At 35.4% G+C, this 23,862-nt stretch overlaps 1 protein-coding gene across 1 annotated transcript; it reads left to right on the top strand.

Annotated features, from left to right (window-relative positions):
- Positions 1-3,571: 3,571 nt before the first annotated feature.
- LOC142338602 (uncharacterized) lies at positions 3,572-22,362 on the top strand. Its single transcript, XM_075388425.1, has 5 exons — positions 3,572-4,217; positions 5,016-5,093; positions 13,154-13,322; positions 21,039-21,208; positions 22,045-22,362. Exons 1-5 carry the CDS (start codon positions 3,944-3,946, stop codon positions 22,230-22,232), a joined length of 879 nt encoding a protein of 292 aa, XP_075244540.1. The 5' UTR covers positions 3,572-3,943; the 3' UTR covers positions 22,233-22,362.
- Positions 22,363-23,862: the final 1,500 nt, after the last annotated feature.

The following is a 23,862-nucleotide window of genomic DNA, read 5'->3' as shown; positions in this document are numbered from 1 at the left end:
CCAATTTATTCACGAACGATTGCATCCTTGCTGTCATGATTTTCAGCTTCACTAAAATTTTTATATTACTTTTTATTTCAAGGCTTTACGTTAAAAAAACAAGAAAATTTTAATTTAAAATATTAGCAACTATGTCTGTTAGTCCTTGATTTTGAAATAAATCTAATCTAAACTGGTTTTCTTCAACTTGATGTGATACATGTCTCTCATAGCTATTCTTGATAAACTTTTTGTCAGAAAGTATTTGAAAAATCAGGTTTTCAATTCAAAATACAATTTCTATCTGCCAGTTCTTTTTGTTCCGACCCCTCTTGAGGGGGGAGGAACTATATACTCAAATGGGTTTTTTTCAGTCATTTTTGGCCGATCGATATATTCATCGTAGAGAGTTGAGACTGGTATCATTAGAAAACTTGTCCAGCGTAGACAATGGAATTAAAATTTTTTTTTGATTTTCGATTTCGACAGGGAGATATCGAGGTTTAAACTTTTGAGAAAATAGAGTGAACGCCGTTAATTTCATTCACTTTTTCAGAATTTTTGACTAAAATTTTGCCAATTTTGATAAAATTTATTCAAATTTTTCAAAAAAATGTTGTTGATTTTACGTTTAACGAGAAAATATATTGTCAGCTAATTTCATTGAATTTTTTGTCACCAATTCCGGCTAAATATTTCACAAAATTCAGACTTTTTCATCAAAAACAGCACTAAATAAGTTACTTTAGTCCACTCTGATTAAATCTGCAGGAAGTGCACACCCCAACAACACTAACACAATCTTTGTAGACTAAAGAGGGGGCTATTTCCACTTCAACTTCCGTTGAGAGTGCTCTGTAAATAAAACTTTGCCGTTTTTTGCTAACTTTATTCGTTGATTATCAAAAACGCAGCATTTATTTTTGATTTTTTAACTAACAAAATATCTATATCAATGAAATTCCAAAAATTAAATTTTCCTAATGGACCATCAACATTAGCAGGACTAGTTCTTTGCCAATCTTGGACCGTTACAATCCAAAAATAATTCGGATTGTCGTCAGTCGGTTTTTTATAAAAAAAATTCGATCTTTTTTATATTAATTAAATAACAGAACATTTCAAATCAAAGCTCACTAGTGATAGGTCCTATTGGCTTCCTAATTAGCTCGCAATTAATTTATCTAATTGATTGCTTCAAAACTTATGGTCACTTTGACTTTTAAAATATTTGATTTTTAAATAAAAATGGCTTATTGAACTTTGCCTCCATTTTTCTCTTAAATTGGTCAACTTGTAGCTTAGTGTCAGCAATCAAAGAGTGCTCCTTCTTTCTGCTGAATTCAAATTTAGTCTTTATTGCGGTTTTACGCCTTAAGTCATGGTGTTCTGGCTTTGATACTAGTTTTTTTTTTTTAATTTTTAGGTATTTGCCCATTTTTCATGTTTTTTAGTTTTGTCAAATTATCACGTTATTGTCAGTTCATATATCACATTCTTTGCATTCAAATTAACACACAACTGATAATATTTAAATCCTTAAAGATATAGATTGTGGTTCTTTACCGCTTCGACAGTACTTTCTCGAAGAATTTACTTCAACTTTTAATTTTGTCTTGAACTGTCGTTTTTACTTTGTCTTTTTAGTCGTATTTAATTTCCTGTACAATGACCCGATTTGATTGGTTTTGCCTGGAAGAGTAGATGAGCCGATGTTCTGATATTAGAAGATAGATAATAGCTTTCATGACTTTGAAAACAATTGTTCTTTCAAAATAAAAATTAAAACACTTCAACTTCGCAATTTTGTTCCTTTTATTGTCTGTTTGTTACCTGGTCTCGTTAATTAAAGGTTAAAGATGACATTATTTTTGTCAAGGGAAGGTGTCAAAAGGGATTGGTGTCACAAAATCTATTGTTTTTAAGAATTCGTTATGATTTTACTGGCTTCGACACGGGTTTTTCACAAAGAATTTTTGATTTTTGTCATATTTGCCGTTCTTTTTGTAGACGTAAGACATATTCTGGATAACTGCAGGTCTCAAGGGCTTGTTCTTTGGAAGTATGGACGAACCTATTCAAATTTTTCATTTTGTAATTAATGGCTTCTATGTCTTTGGAAATAAATTTTTTTTCGAAAAAAAAACAAGTATTACATAATTTTGCACTTTTTACTTTTTTGTCTAATTTTTGCTTATTTTCAACAAAGAGCTGCCACATAATACATTATCCTTATTCGACGAAGGTGCAATCGAACATATTTAGGGGGCCAAAGTATGGCTTTACGGCTTCCGAAGCATTTTCTGGCAAGTTTTAATTGATGTTTAGTTTGTTGTCTGTTTGCTGTTCTTTTTGTAACTGCATAAAAAATTGAATACCAACAATTCTTAATTCGCTTCGTTAGAAGCATTTTTAATTGTAAACCTTTGGGATATTTTAGTTGATTCCTAATGGTTTTCATTACTTTGAAATTATTTGTTTTTTTTAAAATTCAGCGAATTTTCTAACTTTAAAGTTTCTATTCTTTTTTTGTCTAATTGTTACCGAGCTTTATTATGAACTGGTGAATAACCAGTTTTTTTCTGGTCAATTACAAGTTATTTTTGTTTATTTTCAACTTTATCTGACGCTATTTTGACTTTCTTATTAAGTTTTGTTTTTTAAAACGGACATAAATTTTTTGATGTAATTAATGTTTGTTGTTGCTAATTGATTTTGCCGTTCGTCTTCGCTCGCTTTCTTAATATCGGCATATCTCATCAATCTAATGCATCATTTTTTAATGCACTGAGTTATTCGCTTTGGAGGCTATTTTCTCGTTTATACACCTGTTTTTTTTTTAAAATACTTGAATTTTTTGTGTTTTTCCATCTGTTCCTCATTTGGTAGACAATTATGCCAAAATTGTGGATGAGCGGGGTCGGAACCTCATGTGCGATCGCACATTACCGAGCCGCCTTGTTTATCTCTACCGTCAGTTCTATTTTATTTTTACTATATATCCCCGGAACGTTTTTTAAGCATTGATATAGACTCAAAAAGTCTTCCAAATAGCTCATGTTTCTTATGACATGAAGTTTACAACCCACGATATTGACCATTTTTCTATAACGCAATGTTTCTGAAATTATTTTAACATCTTGTACAATTGAATGTTTTGATAAATTGTTGTTTCTTTTTGATGAAAATATCGACTTTCCCCGCACATGTTCTCAAATTGAACAACTGCATTGTCTGGAAAGAGCAAACGTCTCCAAAGTCATAATTGACTCTATCTATACTCAAAATATTGAGAGATTGACAGCTATGAATGACTTCGCCACTTGACCAAGAAATGTAAAAAAAAAATGGACATATTTCAAACACATCACGCCAACATCAACATCTTTGTTTTTATCTATGACAATGTTTTTGAGTAAATTGTTATATTTTTTAAATTATCAACATGATCATAATTGAAACTGATAACCAAATTTAGTTTAATTGCGGATTATATCACTAATGTGTTCATTATGAAGCCCTGAGAGTTGTAGACGTTAGATTGAGCCCCAAACAATTTGGATTTAAAGTTCGAAGCACCTTTTCGGTCAATTGATGTCATTTTAACTCTAATGTCAAATAACCAAATGCACACCGACATTAACACAGAATATTACAAAGGTAAATAGCAATTCATTTGTCCTAAGATGATGACAATTGAAAATGATTATAAATTGAACTCGAACTTAAAGAGACCAACATAATCTGCCGCAGCTCAAAAAGTCAAATTATTGTGTGAAAATTGTCCGCTCTATCGGCACAGTATTGAGACTCAAAATTCTATTTTCAATTGTATTACGAAAGAATTCAAATCATATTTGGGATATAGGTACGAAATATTATAGCACAAATTTACAATTCCGAGAAACTTTCTACTAATCCGTAAAAACCAATACAGCAAGTAACAAGCGAGAAATACAATCCAATGTCAATAAAAAAGGCGACAAACAGCAAGACGAGAAACCTATCTACAACATCCTCTCCTTTTAATCCACGAAAAAATACAGCCCATTTGAAACAGCAGGTGCACGTATTTGTATTGACAGTATTCCTTTATTGTGTTTCGCTTGTGATTGGCCAATCAGAGGGGAGACTGGACAACAGGTGTCCTGTGGTGACCCCTGTTCACGTGAATGAGAAGCTGTTTGTGAACAAGAGATGGTACCAAATATGGACGGGAGACGGTCAACCACATCTAGGAAAGATGCAATACATGCATTAGCATACAACACTGTTTCTTCCCAAAGTCAAGCACATATTAGCTGCATTGATAGCTTTTTTTTGCTATATATCACGAAGTTTAAATTTGACACCATAACTTTCAAGACATTAAAAGCAATTCGTGGTGGTATAAATGCTACCATAAAGTTGTTGTCAACATTCGATCGAGAAGCTAACAAACTGCGAGTCAAAGATGAGTTATTATAAATAAATTTGAGAGGGCGATAACGACCTCTTGAGAAGGGTTTTTAATCAACTGCCGCTGCAATAACAACAGTTGCATAAATTACGCGATATACCTGATCAGAATACCCTTTCCACTCATCCACTCGCCACAAGAACAGAGTGGCGGGAAAGGATACTAAATACTAATACCAAAGCAGATTTTTGCCACTGTTTCAGATTTTAGTAGTGGCAATCGGGGTCGCTGGCAAGTTATTTCAGTTAAAGCTACAAGATAAGTTATGCAACAGTTGGTATTGCAACGAGAGTTGTTTAAATACAATAAGGATGTTTAAATGAAACTGAATCGTGGTTCGGAAAATTAAAAACCGATAAATTGATCACGTTCATTGCTCAGAAAATTACTTCCACAAAATTTACTATGCTACTCAATTGGTTTGACTTCCGTAATTAGATATTTTTCTAAATTAGTTGATACGAATCGTAACAATGTTGGACTAATCCATTGAGTTACAACAAAAAATTTCAACTTGAGATAAACTAATTTTTTGAACTGAAATGGAAACAGTGTTTAATTGATTGAACAACTACAGCGTACCGGCCAAGCGTCGATCCCTTGACTGAGAGAAAGTGCACATTCATTGACCAAGTCTTCAAACAGGACAAGATAGGTCAATCACACATTTGATCAATATTTTCTTAGATCAATCAAAACTATATCAATAAGACGGTTGTGGGAGACTGTGCGTGGCACAGAATGTTCCAATATACATCTCAAGTTTCTTAGAAATTTCATAGTTCTGAGAGGAGAAGCTCTCTCTACCAACAGTTTTGTGAAGCTGAAAAACTTAGAACCATATATAGAATGACAGGCAGTGACAGCTATTTTGCAGTATAAAGAAACTTTTTCACAAAAATTTGCAGTTCAACAAGAGCAATCAGTCCCAGAAAAAACACAAAAAGTAGTTTGCAGCAACGAATTGCCGAGATCACTTTACAGGATAGAAATAGCAAATAAACAAGTGGCCGGACATAAACCTTTCTCAATAGCTAAAAGAACTCGAAAGAAGAGACTTGGAGATCAAATTTACAAAATGAATTTCCATTTTCTAAATTTTTCTCAATTAAAATATTCCAGAATTTACCATAATCAGTTTGTGTCGTTTTGGCAAAAAGTTTTTTCACCTTGTTTCAAATTCATTTCCTATAATCCAACAACTTTGAAAATTACACAATATATTTCCAATTCAAACAAAATGGACGATCCTTCTTTTCAATATTTAGGTGACAAATCTCAGAAAAAGTAAAAATTGACCTTTTCAAATTTTCTAAATGAAATACAGTCATTTTTGTATATCAAATAAATCACTATAGCATATGAAGTAATTTGATCATTCAATCATTTTTGGATCAGTTGAAGAAAGTATGTTTTAAAATCAACTAGAAATCGAAGAACGGAGTTCAATGAGATAGCAGTTTTCATCTATTTGTTTTCTCAAATGACAGTTTTTTTGTTGTTCTGGATATGAATTTCCAGTGTGGTGTCAAACCTCTGTGGGTCGACCAGCATATTGCCGTAATTTAGAGATAAGTTATTATTTCGCTAAGAAAAACAAACCGATTTTTAATTGACGCTAAAACCGATAAACGGCAACTACATTACAAGATGCTTCTTCAGTTATCAGAAGTTTCACAGTTGTTCATTTGGATAAAGTTTCTGGGAACCAAAAATCCGAGAAATTACCTGCAAAGTGCTAAATAGTTTCATAAATTAATTTAAAAATAAAATCAAGCTTGTTTCAATTTTTTTATTCAGATGTTTTCTAAAAACTTTAGCATAATGGCAATTTCGTCAATCAGTTGAACTACAAACACGTAGCCCTTGAAAACAAGTACCAATATTTTTTATGGTTTATGTCTTCCGAATACATCCCTCTTTAAAAACAATTAAGTTTTTACTGTCTTTCAATTTTAATCAAAATTCAAAGATCTAATGTATTTTTTCGGAACACTTAATAAAAACAATATCGACATAATTCGATCCCCCCACCCCTTTTCCTGTTTTTCCTTCCACTTTTGAAATACGTCCCGTTTTCAATCTGAAACAAAATTTGTACATTAAAAAAATCTGAAGTGTCCTCTAAGGGCTTTAAAAAGATGTTTCTTTTTTGTCCTCCGCGTAATCAAAATGTGGATAATTGACTGAACAAAAGAATGTTTGGCAAACTGAACAAAACTGAATGTTTGGTACAACTTAACTTTATTTAAACATATTTAATTTCGTAACGATGATAATTGAATAACTTAATTAAAACACTACGCCCAGAACGTGGAACATAATGAACACAGAATGTCAAATTGTCAAAAAATAGCTGGTATAGCTTTGAACACCTGTACGCTTAAAAAAGCAATGAAAAAAATGACACATGAAAAACTTTGAAAAAGAAGTTTCTACAATGTGTCGTGCTATCAGTATTTCAAAAAATGAGTAATGCACTGCTAAGTTGACTTCACATAGCTTGCAACTAGAGTAACCATCATTCACATTAAATCAGCTGATTAATGAGGACAAAAAGTCGAATTCGAGAGACGTAAATCAGGAGCTACCGATCAATTATACGCACTATTGAATAAAACAGACCATTCACTCCAACAAGTATTAAAATGACGCCTATTAAATAAAAAATGCATGAATGAATTAGCAAAAAGTTGAAAGCACAAAATCCTCGAAATAAAAGATGGCAGGACAAGTCGTGAAGTACAATTCAAAGAATTGTCACTGACTAAACAAAAAAAACTAGACGTAGAACGGACTATGAGTGAATTGGGAAAATCATTTCTAAAAAACTTGGGTTAAAAAGTTTTAAAAACAAAATCAATGTCAAAATGGCGCATGTGAACAAAAAAACAACAACGAGAAATGGAAATTTGGTTCAAACCAAGAACTAGGCCTAGAATAAACTATGAATGGATTGTGAACACCATTTAGAAAAAAAATGCTATCCAAAAAATTAAAAAAAAACAGTAAAAATCAAAGTGAAATTGCCGCATGTGAACAAAAAACCACTAACGAGAAGGCGAAATTTTATTCCGTTTTCTCACTCTACCCTTAAAAATAGAGTCAAAAATTTCCCGCCAAAAAAAAACACTCGCTTTTTTGCTCCACTTCCTGTTTCGGCGTGACCAAAATCACTACTCCAATTTGACTGCAAACATCATGAAATCGATCTTAAAAAAGACGGCGCCCCAATACAATTCAAGTTATTTGAATTGTAAAAACCAATAGAAGGCCAATAATGACACCACTCATATATCTTGCTATTCAAAACATAACTTGCCGGAAAATCTGATATCCAACAATTGACGTTCAGATCAATAGAAACATAACCGACTAACATAGGGTGAACTGCTCTCAAACAACCGGCGAGCGGTTATACACCATGAAGAGACAATTTCACACCGTGAAATCGTCTCTTCAAAACAGTTTTGGTGATTGCATTCTTTCAGGAGACTGGCATTGTAAAGCTCTAAGAGAACTTAAAACCCTCCGGGCACTACCCTTTTGAGGACGAAGAGTCAAATGGATCAGACGAAAAATCGGCCAGCTTCCCGGATGTTGTACAATCCCGAGGTGGAGAGTGTTTCCACAGGAAGTTGCTCAGACCTAGCCGAACCGAGCACCTCTTTAAACAACTCACAGGCATAAACTACCGACAAAGTGGCCGGGTGGAGTGGAATGGAGCGAGGCAACGGATCGTCTAGATTCGGTGGCGCCTGAGAGACATTCATTCAAACCCAGGACCGAGGCAGGAGGATTTCAACAGATAGACAGAAATGAGGTTGAAATTCTTGCGCAAGTCAGATAGATGGGCGGGGTCGTATCCAGCATATCATGCGCACCATTGAGGAAGAAGACTTGAACGTGACGCTGCTATTGGAAACGTTATCCAAGAGCGAAGGCATATGGTGGTACAGCGACAACAGAGTCATGGTGCACGGAAAGAGATCCGCAGTGGTCTTGAGAAACAGTTGGGCCGAAGCTTGGAAGCAACAAGGCAGTCATAAATGGATCGCCGAACGAGTAGCGATGGTTACAGTGAACCAGCTGAAGCTAGTAGCCGTGTACCAGCCTGTGTCGCCAAACGAGTTCGGGATCGAAGACTACCGGAGATCTCTCGAAAAAGCAATCGCGTGCAGGAAAAAGGATGAAATGCTGGTGATATGTGGGGATCATAAGGCACAAGTACGCCAGATAGACAGGAGAGACCGAGCAAGGACAATTGGAGGATTCGGCTTCCAAGATCAACAACAGCCGGAGAAGAAATTGTCGAATGGCACAACAACACGAATTATACCTGTTGGATACCTATTTCCAGAAGAGGAACAGGGGCACGTGGTGCCATCCAGGAACTGGAGATTGGTACGAATTGGACTATTTTCTGGCAAGACGTCACAGAAACATGGTGATAATGGACGTTAAGACAGTACCTGAAGACCGATGGTCAGATCAAAAACCTAAAGAGATTAAGATCTGTTTCAGGAATCGCAGAGAATACTACAACACAACCAGGAGCGAGAACATTGACAGGTAGAAGTTAAGGTCTGAGAAGACACAGAAAGAGTACCAAGAAATTCTCGATAAGGAATCATTCCCGAACGAGCCAACTTGGACACAGCCGGCAATGAGCATGAAAAAAGCAGCAAAGGAAGTGTGTGGACTCGAGGATAAATGAAGTACGACCAGCCAATGGATGACAGGTCACGAGAAAGAGGCGAGCGAGTTCGGGCTAAACATCCAGGAACTCACCCGGAGGAGACGTGAAGCGAATGACACAGAATGACACAGATTGTTGAAGTGCTACAGGAAGTACGAAGGCAGTACAAACGGAAATTGAAGAAGTGGGAAAACGCCTGGTGGGACCAACTACTGACCTAATGCGAAGATGCTATGCATAGGAAGGATATAGTAGAGATGTACAGCATTCTTAAGCTGTTGGGGCAAAGGGACTATGCAGTGCCCAACTCCAAAAGCCCTCTTATACCTGTAGAAACCTTTAAACAGCACTTCGAGAAAGTTCAGAACCAGAGAGAAGAAAACCATCTACGGGAGAGGATTCAGGCAAGAAGGTGCATCCGGAAGTTCACCACCAGAAGTCGCGAGGGAAAGGCAGAAGCAAAGAAACTGAGCGAGACGCCAACAAAACTGGAGATACTGGAGGAGTGAGACAAAGTAAAGGAGAAAGCACCCGGAGATGATGAGATCAAAATGATCTACCTGAAAGCAGCCCCCCAAAATTTTCAGCTAAAGGTGATACAAGTCATCCAAACCATGTGGAGAACGCCTGCGGAGTGATGGGATGATATTGTGAAAGTAGGAGTGATCATCCTTTTTCACAAAAGGAGCGAAGGACAACTTCCGGGGCGTTTGCCTCCTTCCCATGATAAGCAGAATCTTGGCGCGAGTCGTAGCAACAAGACTTCGAAACTGCAGCGAAAAACACGGTGCATTCGATGATAATCAGGATGGCTTCAGGCAAGGCAGGTCTACGGCAGACGCAGAGCAGCCGGCAATAAGGATCCGTGAAGCCAGCAGAAGACTGGAGGAGTCATCGAGGGATCGTGCGTGCCTACTGGACCTGCGAAAAGCCTATCCTAGGGTCAATCGCCCCCTGTTATGAAAAATATTGGAGAGCTTAGGGATGGAAGGACACTTCCTAGCAAGGATGTGGAGAACGCCTGCGGAGTGATGGGATGATATTGTGAAAGTAGGAGTGATCATCCTTTTTCAGAAAAGGAGCGAAGGACAACTTCCGGGGCGTTTGCCTCCTTCCCATGATAAGCAGAATCTTGGCGCAAGTCGTAACAACAAGACTTCGAAACTGGAGCGAAAAACACGGTGCATTCGATGATAATCAGGATGGCTTTAGGCGAGGCAGGTCTACGGCAGACGCAGTGCAGACGGCAATAAGGATCCGTGAAGACAGCAGAAGACTGGAGGAGTCATCGAGGGATCGTGCGTGCCTACTGGACCTGCGAAAAGCCTATTCTAGGGTCAATGGCCCTGTTATGAAAAATATTGGAGAGCTTAGGGATGGAAGGACACTTCCTAGCAAGGATGTGGAGAACGCCTGCGGAGTGATGGGATATATTGTGAAAGTAGGAGTGATCATCCTTTTTCACAAAAGGAGCGAAGGACATCTTCCGGGGCGTTTGCCTCCTTCCCATGATAAGCAGAATCTTGGCGCAAGTCGTAACAACAAGACTTCGAAACTGGAGCGAAAAACACGGTGCATTCGATGATAATCAGGATGGCTTCAGGCAAGGCAGGTCTACGACAGACGCAGTGCAGACGGCAATAAGGATCCGTGAAGACAGCAGAAGAGTGGAGGAGTCATCGAGGGATCGTGCGTGCCTACTGGACCTGCGAAAAGCCTATCCTAGGGTCAATCGCCCCCTGTTATGAAAAATATTGGAGAGCTTAGGGATGGAAGGACACTTCCTAGCAAAGATCGTGGTGACGGAGTATAAAGTAAGAAGCAACAAAGAAGTGAGCTCCACGTGGACGCCCCAGAGAGGACTGTCCATCGTCGCCCTGTCTCTTCAACATTTTTCATCAGATAACAATGAGAGCTGCGGAAAAAGAACGAGAAGCAGAGGATGGGTTTCAAATATCCTACGCACCTGGAAACTCCTGCATGACTATGGAGAGATCAGAATAACAAAGAAGCTGAAAGACTAGAGCTTAAAAATGTATTATTCGCTGATGACACGACAATCCTTAGTAGAGCGGAGAGGATGGACGAAGCCAGAACAACCACCAGGAAAGTCATGAAGCTCTTCGAGGAAACTACAAATGAAGCTAAGGAAGAAAACGTGACTTTCGGAGAGAGGGACGCCGCAAACATCAGATTCCTCGGAGTTTGGCTGGGGGAAGAAGAGGACACAAGAACGCGGATCAAAAGAAGAATGGGTGCTTGGTGGAAAGTCAAAAGGAGACTAAATTATTCGAGATTTACCAAAAGAACTCAAGCAAGAGTGATGGAGGCCGCAGTAGAGAGCACGACGCTCTACAACTGCAATGTGAGGACATGGTACACATGGGAAATCAATAGATTGCAACACAGTTTAGATAAGTGCTACAGATACGTCTGGAGATCGAAAACAATGGCTTCACATAGGGAATTGGAGGCAAGAGGATGCAACATGAGGTGCATTCAAAAGAAACTTCGTGTCAAATCAGTCCGAATGAAGATTGAACTAAGAAGCCTGGAGAGATTGGGTCATGTTCTCAGAATGCCAAGAGAGAACAGAACGAGAAAGACAATTTTTGGATGGCTGAAGAAGCTCGAAACTCAGAGGAAAGAGAAGAAAAGATATCGCGGTACTGGATGCGCCTAGCACAGGAAGTGGGATGGAACCCTCTGGAAGTGGAGAGGACGGTCCAGGACAGGAAACAGTGGAAAAGCTGGGTGAGGAAGAGAGTCAGCCACATTCGAGAGTTGGAGGAATCCTAGGAAAAAGGATGGACAGGAGACCGAATGGCAAGGAGCGAGAAAATGGACCTGAGAGAGAGAGAGTACGAAATGCGAGTTCTGTGACAAGATCTTTAAATCCAGAGCAGGGTTGGCAATTCATTCGAAGAGGATGTACAGCGTAGAGGAAAAAAGAGTTCACATGTGGAAATTGTGGAGCAATCTTCAACTAGAAAGCCACCCAGAAAAATCACGGGAAAAGTTGTCGAGGAGAAACAAGTCCAACAAAATACGAGCCGAAGAAAAATCTTGCGACAGATGTAAGAAAACGATTTTAGCCTCAAATCGGGCCCGCCACACCAGGAGCTGCAGAGTGTCGGTAGCGGGTGAACACCCAAGACGAGACGAGAAAAATCGGTCAATTGAAAAATCCCATAGAAAGACCACAGGACTAGTATAATTGCGACAAACTTTGTTTGAGAGCAATTAAACAGACAAAGAAACAAGAATATACAATCGACACCTCTTTCAAAGTGCTATAAGTTCTCCCAAGATTTTGCAGTTTTAGATTAGATTAAACTGTGGAAATAAAACCAGACTGGCTAATAACAATTTGCATCTGCCCAAATGAACTCTGCTAACTTGGCGCACTTAGTTTTAATGACAGTGGTCTTAATGTGTTATTTCTGTTTTAATTTCATTTCTGTTGACCTTGACCGTATTTAGTATAAATCGTTAATTTGTCGGACGAATTTCAAAAAATGGAAGTTCACGCAATTGAAAAATTAAAGAGAGCGAAATTACAAGTGAAACATGCGACTATTGTATAACAAAAAATGACAAAAAAAATTAAACAGAAGCACAAAAATGCCGTCAAAATTAAAATAAAACCGATAAGGGAAAAATAGATTATGCATCAAAAACCAAATACGCCAAACTGAAAAAAACAGAAACTCCACCTCAATTTCTGTTATGATATCAGGTAAAATAATTAGCAGAAAAGCATCCATATAAGATAAAACCATAAGGGTGGAATGAAAAAAATAAAGCTAATGAATAAAATTTACGGAACTTAAGTTGAAGAGATGAAAATTGAATTTACTTCTCACAAAAGCTGTCACCCGGTATCAAGATGTCCTGGTAGGTTTTTTTTAAAAAATCGCAAGCAAAAACGCTGACCAGAAACCGCCGGTTTTTCCATATCTGCAAGTGATCGAAATTAGCGTAAAATACATTAACTGCCGCGATCTGTTGTTCAGGTTGGTACATTGAGGTGAACGAGACATCATACATCAACAACAAATACGTCACAGAGCGATTCATAGCACGACAGCCTCCAAGTCATGAAAGGACATCGTGGGGGAAATTTGTGATAGAGCCAGTGAACAAACAAAAACACTCATGGAGTTTGTTCCCCTATAAAAGCAGGTTAAACATAGTTAGAGAAACCCCGAGCAGTTCGCCCAAGGTTTGCCCATAGTAGAATCTTTTAAATATCTTAGCCCTTAAATTAAACTGGAAACCAAATACTTCGCGAACTAATGAGTTATCACTTCTCTGTTAACCATTAGATGGTTGACAATTCTTCTTAAAACTCGGGGAAAAATCAAGATTTCCTCGGAAGTTTTGCAAACAAAGTTTTAGCAAATTTCACCTCGCAAACCGGCGATAACCAATTGTTGAACAGTGAGATAGCTAAACAATACCCACAAGAAGGTAGACGGTTTAACAAAAATGTATATTTGGTCGTAGAAATTTTTAGCATTTTTCAGCTAGAGAGCATCCATAGTAAAATATAATGTATAATGTACGATACCCAGTTGATAGTTATTCGAAAAATTAAGGAACATGAGAACTTATTTTAAACATTTCATTAAAATTTATTTTTTTTTAATTTTCCTCCTTCGGTAACAGTAGAAACACATTTTCTGCAATTAAGCCTAATATTTTCTAATACTACATAAAAAGGAAAAGAAAAAAACTTAATAATTGGTGTGAGAAAAAAATGAGAAAACGGCGAAGATTGACCTATTTTTAAGAAATGGAGTTTTTCGAATTTTTCTTACCTCGGAAACAATGAACATCAATTTTTGAACAGTGCTCACATCAGATATTATATTTAGAGACACGTATCCCAAAAAAGTTTCTTTAGTTTACTATTTTTTAACAATGCAAAAATATTCAAGTTATAAACCGCTTTGGTAAATTGTTAGCTTCGAGAACTGATTTATTATATTTACAAAAGACATAAAGCACTGGTTAATAAATATTCAAAATAAATAAGCCTTTCGCTCTATCTTCAATACCAATTAGTCGAACCCAATTGTTTGCTATAAGTGTAGTTTTGAAAAGCATATGACTCCCGGACACACACTGACGACACACTGTTAGACAGGATATTTGTAAAATGCGGGTAAAGCAGACTTTCATAACTGTGTTTACTTCTACTTCAATAGTCTACCGCACGATAGCTAAAAGTTTTGTCGTACTAAAGTTAGTATCGCTGCTTCTGCTGAAAATTTTAATTTTTTTTTTATTGTTTTAAAGAAATGAAAAAGTAGTTAGACGGTTTAAGAAAAATGTATATTTTGTCATAGAAATTTTTAGCATTTTTCAGATAGAGAGCATCCATAGTAAAATATAATGTATAACTCCATCTTTGATAAATGTCAATCCATCTACGATACCCAGTTGAAGGTTATTCGCAAAATTAAGATACATGAGAACGTATTTTACACATTTCATTAAAAATTAAATTTTTTTATTTTCCCCATTCGGTAACTGTAAAAACGCATTTTCTGCAATTTAGCCAAATATTTTCTAAAATCACATAAAAAGGACAAGAAAAAACTTAATAATTAGTGTGAGAAAAAAATGAGAAAACGAAGAAGGTTGACCTATTTTTAAGAATTGGAGTTTTTCAAATTTTCTTACCTCAGAAACCATAAACACCAATTTTTGAACAGTGCTCACACTAGATATTATAATTAAAGACACGCATCCCAAATACGTTCGTTTAGTTAACTATTTTTTGGCAACAATGCAAAACTATTTTTCTGGTTATAAACCTCTTTGGTAAATTGTTAGCTTCGAGCACTGATCTATTATATTTACAAAAGACATAAAGCACTGGTTAATAAATATTCAAAGTAATTAAGCCTTTTGCTCTATCTTCCATACCAATAAGGCGACCCCAATTGTTTGCTATAAGTGTAGTTTTGAAAAGCATATGACTCCCGGAAACCGACGACACACTGTTAGACAGGATATTTGTAAAATGCGGGTAAAGCAGACTTTTATACTGCGTTTTACTTCTAATTTAATAGTCTATCGTAAGATAGCTAACAGTGTTGTCGTACTAGAAACAGGATTGCTGCTTTTGCTAAAAATTGTAATTTTCTTATTGTCTTAAGAAATGAAAAAGTAGGTAGACGGTTTAAGAAAAAGGTATATTTCGTCATAGAAACTTTTAGCAATTTTCAGATAGAGAGCATCCATAGTAAATTATAATGTATAACTCCATCTTTGATAAATACCAATCCATCTACGATACCCAATTGATAGTTATTCGCAAAATTAAGATACATGAGAACTTATTTTAAACATCTCATTAAAATTTAAATTTTTTTCCAATTCGGTAACTGTGAATACACATTTTCTGCAATTTAGCCTAATATTTTCTAAAAGCACATAAAAAGGAAAAGAAAAACTTAATAATTAGTGTGAGAAAAAAATGAGAAAACGGAGAAGGTTGACCTATTTTTAAGAGTTGGAGTTTATCAAATTTTTCTTACCTCAGAAACAATAAACATCAATTTTTGAACAGTGCTCACACCAGATATTATATTTAAAGACACGCATCCCAAAAACGTTTGTTTAGTTTACTATTTTTTGACAACAATGCAAAAATATTTTTCTGGTTATTAAACCGCTTTGGTCAATTGTTAGCTTCGAGCCCTGATTTATTATATTTACGGAAGACATTAAGCACTGGTTAATGAATGTTCAAAGTAATTTAGCCTTTTGCTCTATCTTCCATACCAATTAGGTGACCCCAATTGTTTGCTATAAGTGTAATTTTGAAAAGCATATGACTCCCGGAAACTGACGACACACTGTTAGACAGGATATTTGTAAAAATGCGGGTAAAGCAGACTTTTATACTGTGTTTTACTTCTACTTTAATAGTCTATCGTACGATAGCTAACAGTGTTGTCGTACTAGAAACAGGATTGCTGCTTTTGCTAAAAATTGTAATTTTTTTAATGTCTTAAGAAATGAAAAAGTAGGTAGACGGTTTAAGAAAAATATATATTTCGTCATAGAAACTTTTAGCAATTTTCAGATAGAGAGCATCCATAGTAAAATATAATGTATAACTCCATCTTTGATAAATACCAATCCATCTACGATACCCAGTTGATAGTTATTCGCAAAATTAAGATAAATGAGAACTTATTTTAAACATTTCATTAAAATTTAAATTTTTTTCCCCATTCGGTAACTGTGAATACACATTTTCTGCAATTTAGCCTAATATTTTATAAAATCACATAAAAAGGACAAGAGAAAAACTTAATAATTAGTGTGAGAAAAAAATGAGAAAACGGAGAAGGTTGACCTATTTTCCAGAATTGGAGTTTTTCAAATTTTTCTTACCTCAGAAACAATAAACATCAATTTTTGAACAGTGCTCACACCAGATATTATATTTAAAGACACGCATCCCAAAAACGTTTGTTTAGTTTACTATTTTTTGACAACAATGCAAAATTATTTTTCTGGTTATTAAACCGCTTTGGTAAATTGTTATCTTCGAACCCTGATTTATTATATTTACGGAAGACATTAAGCACTGGTTAATGAATGTTCAAAGTAATTTAGCCTTTTGCTCTATCTTCCATACAAATTAGGTGACCCCAATTGTTTGCTATAAGTGTAATTTTGAAAAGCATATGACTCCCGGAAACTGACGACACACTGTTAGACAGGATATTTGTAAAATGCGGGTAAAGCAGACTTTTATACTGCGTTTTACTTCTACTTTAATAGTCTATCGTACGATAGCTAACAGTGTTGTCGTACTAGAAACAGGATTGCTGCTTTTGCTAAAAATTGTAATTTTTTTATTGTCTTAAGAAATGAAAAAGTAGGTAGACGGTTTAAGAAAAATGTATATTTCGTCATAGAAACTTTTAGCAATTTTCAGATAGAGAGCATCCATAGTATAATATAATGCATAACTCCATCTTTGATAAATACCAATCTATCTACGATACCCAGTTGATAGTTATTCGCAAAATTAAGATACATGAGAACTTATTTTAAACATTTCATTGAAATTTAAATTTTTTTCCCCATTCGGTAACTGTGAATACACATTTTCTGCAATTTAGCCTAATATTTTCTAAAATCACATAAAAAGGACAAAAAAAAACTTAATAATTAGTGTGAGAAAAAATGAGAAAACGGAGAAGGTTGACCTATTATTAAGAATTGGATTTTTTCAAATTTTTCTTACCTCAGAAACAATAAACATCAATTTTTGAACAGTGCTCACACCAGATATTATAGTTAAAGACACCCATCCCAAAAACGTTTGTTTAGTTTACTATTTTTTGACAACAATGCAAAAATATTTTTCTGGTTATTAAACCGCTTTGGTCAATTGTTAGCTTCGAGCCCTGATTTATTATATTTACGGAAGACATTAAGCACTGGTTAATGAATGTTCAAAGTAATTTAGCCTTTTGCTCTATCTTCCATACCAATTAGGTGACCCCAATTGTTTGCTATAAGTGTAATTTTGAAAAGCATATGACTCCCGGAAACTGACGACACACTGTTAGACAGGATATTTGTAAAAATGCGGGTAAAGCAGACTTTTATACTGTGTTTTACTACTACTTTAATAGTCTATCGTACGATAGCTAACAGTGTTGTCGTACTAGAAACAGGATTGCTGCTTTTGCTAAAAATTGTAATTTTTTTATTGTCTTAAGAAATGAAAAAGTAGGTAGACGGTTTAAGAAAAATATATATTTCGTCATAGAAACTTTTAGCAATTTTCAGATAGAGAGCATCCATAGTAGAATATAATGTATAACTCCATCTTTGATAAATACCAATCCATCTACGATACCCAGTTGATAGTTATTCGCAAAATTAAGATACATGAGAACTTATTTTAAACATTTCATTAAAATTTAAATTTTTCCCCATTCAGTAACTGTGAATACACATTTTCTGCAATTTAGCCTAATATTTTCTAAAATCACATAAAAAGGACAAGAAAAATCTTAATAATTAGTGTGAGAAAAAATGAGAAAACGGAGAAGGTTGACCTATTTTTAAGAATTGGAGTTTTTCAAATTTTTCTTACCTCAGAAACAATAAACATCAATTTTTGAACAGTGCTCACACCAGATATTATAGTTAAAGACACGCATCCCAAAAACGTTTGTTTAGTTTACTATTTTTTGACAACAATGCAAAATTAATTTTCTGGTTATTAAACCGCTTTGGTCAATTGTTAGCTTCGAGCCCTGATTTATTATATTTACGGAGGACATTAAGCACTGGTTAATGAATGTTCAAAGTAATTCAGCCTTTTGCTCTATCTTCCATACCAATTAGGTGACCCCAATTGTTTGCTATAAGTGTAATTTTGAAAAGCATATGACTCCCGGAAACTGACGACACACTGTTAGACAGGATATTTGTAAAATGCGGGTAAAGCAGACTTTTATACTGTGTTTTACTTCTACTTTAATAGTCTATCGTACGATAGGTAACAGTGTTGTCGTAATAGAAACAGGATTGCTGCTTTTGCTAAAAATTGTAATTTTCTTATTGTCTTAAGAAATGAAAAAGTAGGTAGACGGTTTAAGAAAAAGGTATATTTCGTCATCGAAACTTTTAGCAATTTTCAGATAGAGAGCATCCATAGTAAAATATAAAGTATAACTCCATCTTTGATAAATACCAATCCATCTACGATACCCAGTTGATAGTTATTCGCAAAATTAAGATACATGAGAACTTATTTTAAACATCTCATTAAAATTTAAATTTTTTCCCATTCGGTAACTGTGAATACACATTTTCTGCAATTTAGCCTAATATTTTCTAAAAGCACATAAAAAGGAAAAGAAAAAACTTAATAATTAGTGTGAGAAAAAAATGAGAAAACGGAGAAGGTTGACCTATTTTTAAGAGTTGGAGTTTATCAAATTTTTCTTACCTCAGAAAAAATAAACATCAATTTTTGAACAGTGCTCACACCAGATATTATAGTTAATGACACGCATCCCAAAAACGTTTGTTTAGTTTACTATTTTTCGACAACAATGCAAAATTATTTTTCTGGTTATTAAACCGCTTTGGTAAATTGTTAGCTTCGAACCCTGATTTATTATATTTACGGAAGACATTAAGCACTGGTTAATGAATGTTCAAAGTAATTTAGCCTTTTGCTCTATCTTCCATACCAATTAGGTGACCCCAATTGTTTGCTATAAGTGTAATTTTGAAAAGCATATGACTCCCGGAAACTGACGACACACTGTTAGACAAGATATTTGTAAAAATGCAGGTAAAGCAGACTTTTATACTGTGTTTTACTTCTACTTTAATAGTCTATCGTACGATAGCTAACAGTTTTGTCGTACTAGTGTTAGGATTGCTGTTTTTGCTAAAAAATTTAATTTTTTTATTGTCTGAAAAAAATGAAAAAGTTTATAAATAGTGCATAATGTGGGTCATACTTTTTAAAAAATTCAAATTTCTTGCTAGTGTGGTAGCTGGCGCGCTATTTCACAAATTAAATCCAACAAAAAAGGGGGAGGTGACCTCCACCTCCAACAAAGAAGGGGAGGTGGCTTGGTAGTTTTGTAAATTTTTCTCAAAAAGTACGGTACCCCATAAAAACGTGTTTTCACGATATCTTTCCATTGAGCATGAAAACTTTGGTCCCCAGACTGTTGGGTTTTGAGATTTGTTCAGTTTTTACCATTCCTAGAAAACCAAATAGCAACCGATGAGATTGGAAAAAAAGTAGTAGTATTAGTAGAAGTAAACGATTTCAATTGCTCCTGACGGGTTGAAACAAAAATGAGCGTAAGAATAAGCAGAGCAAATAAATCACATTAAACATAAAAAATTAGAAATCATAATTACTCATGATACACAAATTTTACACCTACACTTAAGAGTCCACGTACAGAAGATACTTTGATCATAGTTGTTGTTTCTCAGTGTCATAAGCAGTTCATTAATTGATCGGTTTTTGACTTAGGTTACAATTTAAAAAATGACATCAACATTAAGGAGGTCAGCAGCATCATTGACAAAACGCTCTGCCCGATAGAAGAGAGACTTTTCCGTGTATTTCTTCGCTTGAGCTGTAAGCGTTCTCTGTCCATGTTTCGCAAACTAACTCACTTGCCATCTATCTTAAAGTAATGATCGAACGAGAGACAGCTATCACCTCTCGCAATTGACGCAAAAAATCGTAGGTCACGTTCAATAAGCTGGTAGCAGATGGGCAATGACTTTGACAACTTCATTAGAGTGGTGTAATCCCTTTGACCTTAACACAAGCGTAAACCCTGCTTGTTAAGTAAGGCTCAAAAATTTGGGATGCTTTAGAACTGTTATTTCTTATTCACTACCCTATGACAAACGAAAAACAACTGGGTCCTCATAACTATGAAAATGTTTTGGAAAAACAACTCTGTATGCTCAGTCAAAAATTTTGCATTAAAAAATAAACGACTACTATAAATGTGAATACCTTGCCATTACGGTAAATTTCTGCGAAAAGTAAAAATTAAACTGCACGGTGAAACACGACAACCAACGATCTATACTGATTTCTAAAAAAACAAAATTAGCTTCATTTAACTGAAATAAAAAGAGCATCCTCCTATTAGGTGATGTGAACCGTTATCAGACCAAAATCAAAATTTGGTGCAATGAATACCTATTGCAAAATTTTCTCGCCCAAATTTTTTCCTATCAACAAATATTAAGATTCTGCCCTTAATTTTTGCGAAAAAGAAAACAATCTTAGGAAATGAGCGCGAGGGAAGTAATGAATTTTGTTCAAATCAGGAGAAGGAAAATTTTTGCGAATTTGTTTAGCGTGAGTAAGACTCGACTGTTGGTGTATCTGGACAGTGACTTTGCAGTGCTCTACTCGTGCACAGAGACAGTGCCCTATAAGATGGAGAGTGTGTGGGTGTTGGCCAGTAGAAGAGAGTACAGCAGAGACACTTTCTACTACTCAATAGAGCCACGACTGAAAAGGAAAGGCACGTGGAGTATTAGCTATCCCGGACCCTAGTGACTGAATTTAGCCACTTTTCATGGTAAAGTGTCATGATCAGAGTAGAAATACAGACTGAGAATTACTCTGATTCAGCTCTGAAATACTATGTTACTATGATCCGGGATGGGTTCTCATTCTAATACCACGATTTCTATTCCATTCCACCTATGAAATTACGGAAACATTTTTTGGCTTGTGAATTATTAGTAAATCAATTACTTGCTAGATTGCTCTTTTGGCACACCAACGCTTTATAACTAATTTTTGCGGAAGTGTTTCAAGCGAGTTTTGACATTAATGACTTAAGACCTCATTAATACATCAAACTTCTAAAAAGACATGATATAAGTAAATGCCAAACTTCTTATTGTAGTTTAAATACGCAATTATTGTACCCCGAGGGACTTCCATGCATTTAATAACCAACTAGATCTTCTTTCCTTTTGGTCAATATGGTAGGTACACTGTTGAATCGCAAGGCGGAAAACACTATCACTGCCACCACATATACTCGCTACAAGCAACTATTTGCCGTGTAATGCTATTCTCTTTCATGAACTACTACTGTGTAAAACAAAATGGTTATTCAAGACAGGTCAGGTCAATTATAGACAATGCTCCGGATTACCAAATAGCGAAGTCGGAACCGCTGCTTAAATTTGATTGATTATTTATTGCAATTATAGAAAAAAAAGGTTACATTAAAGGAAAATGGCTTTCGAAAAATGTCAACTTAAACAAAAATTGGCACAATCCAAAATACGCAAGGGCTCTCAATTCCTTGTCAACTTGACACGAGTTCAACTCTGTTTATTTCAGGCATTAACGTTAGAATGGAGCCAGTAGACCATCTGAGGTGTCCAATGGAACCTATGGAGGAGGAGTGCATGCGACTGATGGATATACACGAGAGAGGGAGGGAGAGGATGTACATTGAATGTCTGTCCAAGTTCTCAGACACTAAATATGCTGATATTGACTACTGTCTCAGACAGTACCACGGATAACACACACACACTAAAGAAGAAACATCACAACTGTCTAAACTGACTGACTAGATTAATATGTATAATAAATCTATTCTGACTAAGTGGGTTGGTGACCTTCAGTTACAAATTATCAAATGCCGTAACTCAATTACCCATATGAGAAAACAGACAGTGCAGTTGGGGTTAGGGTGGGATCAGAAAAGATCTAAAAATCTAACCATATCATTGATCTTGCTAAAAAAATTAGATATTTTTCCGGTTAAAGCCTCCGCCTCATGCCATTGTGTAATTTTCAGGCCATGTCTTAACAAGACATTAGTATTTGATATATAACGACACAAAATCCCGAGGAGGCATTAAACGTAACGATGCCTTTGTGGCAATAGATCTTAGCCAGCTCTAACTGTTAGCCAGTGAGATAAATTGCCACTACATCTGGCTTCGATTAGAATCTACAAACTATTTTCAGTTATCATCTTAAACGGTTAAAGACTCTGCAAAAAATTTATTCGCATGCAGAAACTTCAAAGGATGAACTTCGTTTCAAGCGGTAAAATGATAATTTTGATAGTTATTTGTTGAAGTATTAGGCTGCACTATAATAGTAACATCATTGATTTCATGCACTTCCTCTAACTCTCTGATTCGTCTAACAGGAAATTCAGAGTAATACAATAAAGACTAATGAGGGGACGCAAAAAGAGCAAAACCTAACAAACACTTTAGACGTGAACGAAGTATAACCAAGAAGTGAAATGATAAGGCTAAAATTGTTGCAAAACAGGAATGCGCACACACAAAATTACTAACATTTGCAACGAAGTAGGGTTCAATACTGGGACTAAAACCGTTTAGAAAAAACAAGCCTTGTAACTCAAGCTTTCGGCTCTGAAGAAAATTACCAAAACCATTTTGAATAATTCTGAAACATACTTCTTGAAGCGCAGCGTAAAACTTAGCGTTGAAAAACAGCACTACACTTCCGAAAAAACAAATAAAATTACGAACATCCAATTTACGAACTGAAACAATCAAAAAGATCAAAATTGTAAATACCAAGGTGTCTATATCACATAAAAAACTAAATAAAAGCAAAAAAATTAAATAATAAAGCTAATGAACAGGTAAAAGGTTAAAAAAGGAATATAAAAGTTTCATTAATAAACAAAACAGTACAATTCCAGATGAGAGTTGTTGTTCAGGAACAAAATCTTACCAGCTAAATATATTCAAAAAACAATGAGATTTTTACAGATAATTTTAAAATATATGGTGAACAAAAATTTTTTTAACTTCAGTGAAATCAAAATGAGAGGACTGGATAACTGTTATCTCCAACCAGGCGGGTAGCAGCTGGATCAGTCGATCTTTTCAAAGAAAAAATTTTGCAATAATACGGAATTTTTTCAATAAACTACCCCCCCCCCCCTCCCCAAAAAAAAAAACTCAGAACAAAAAAAATTTAGCAAAACACGAATGGAAGTCAAAAACCAAACATTTTCATTAACAGAACCAAACACGAAACAAAGAAAGGACTAAGAATTGATTCGCAAAGTTATTTTCAATAAACCGATCGAAAAACCTTTAAAAAAACAGTAAAAATTGAACTCAAATTGTCGCACCTGTACGAATTATCACAACCGTGAAA

Source organism: Convolutriloba macropyga, chromosome 4 (genome assembly GCF_964194025.1).
Source record: "Convolutriloba macropyga chromosome 4, txConMacr16.3, whole genome shotgun sequence".
In the NCBI taxonomy this organism is placed as follows: Eukaryota; Metazoa; Xenacoelomorpha; order Acoela; family Convolutidae; genus Convolutriloba; species Convolutriloba macropyga.
The sequence above is the reverse complement of the archived record's forward strand: the minus strand, read 5'-3'. Positions and strand labels throughout refer to the sequence as shown.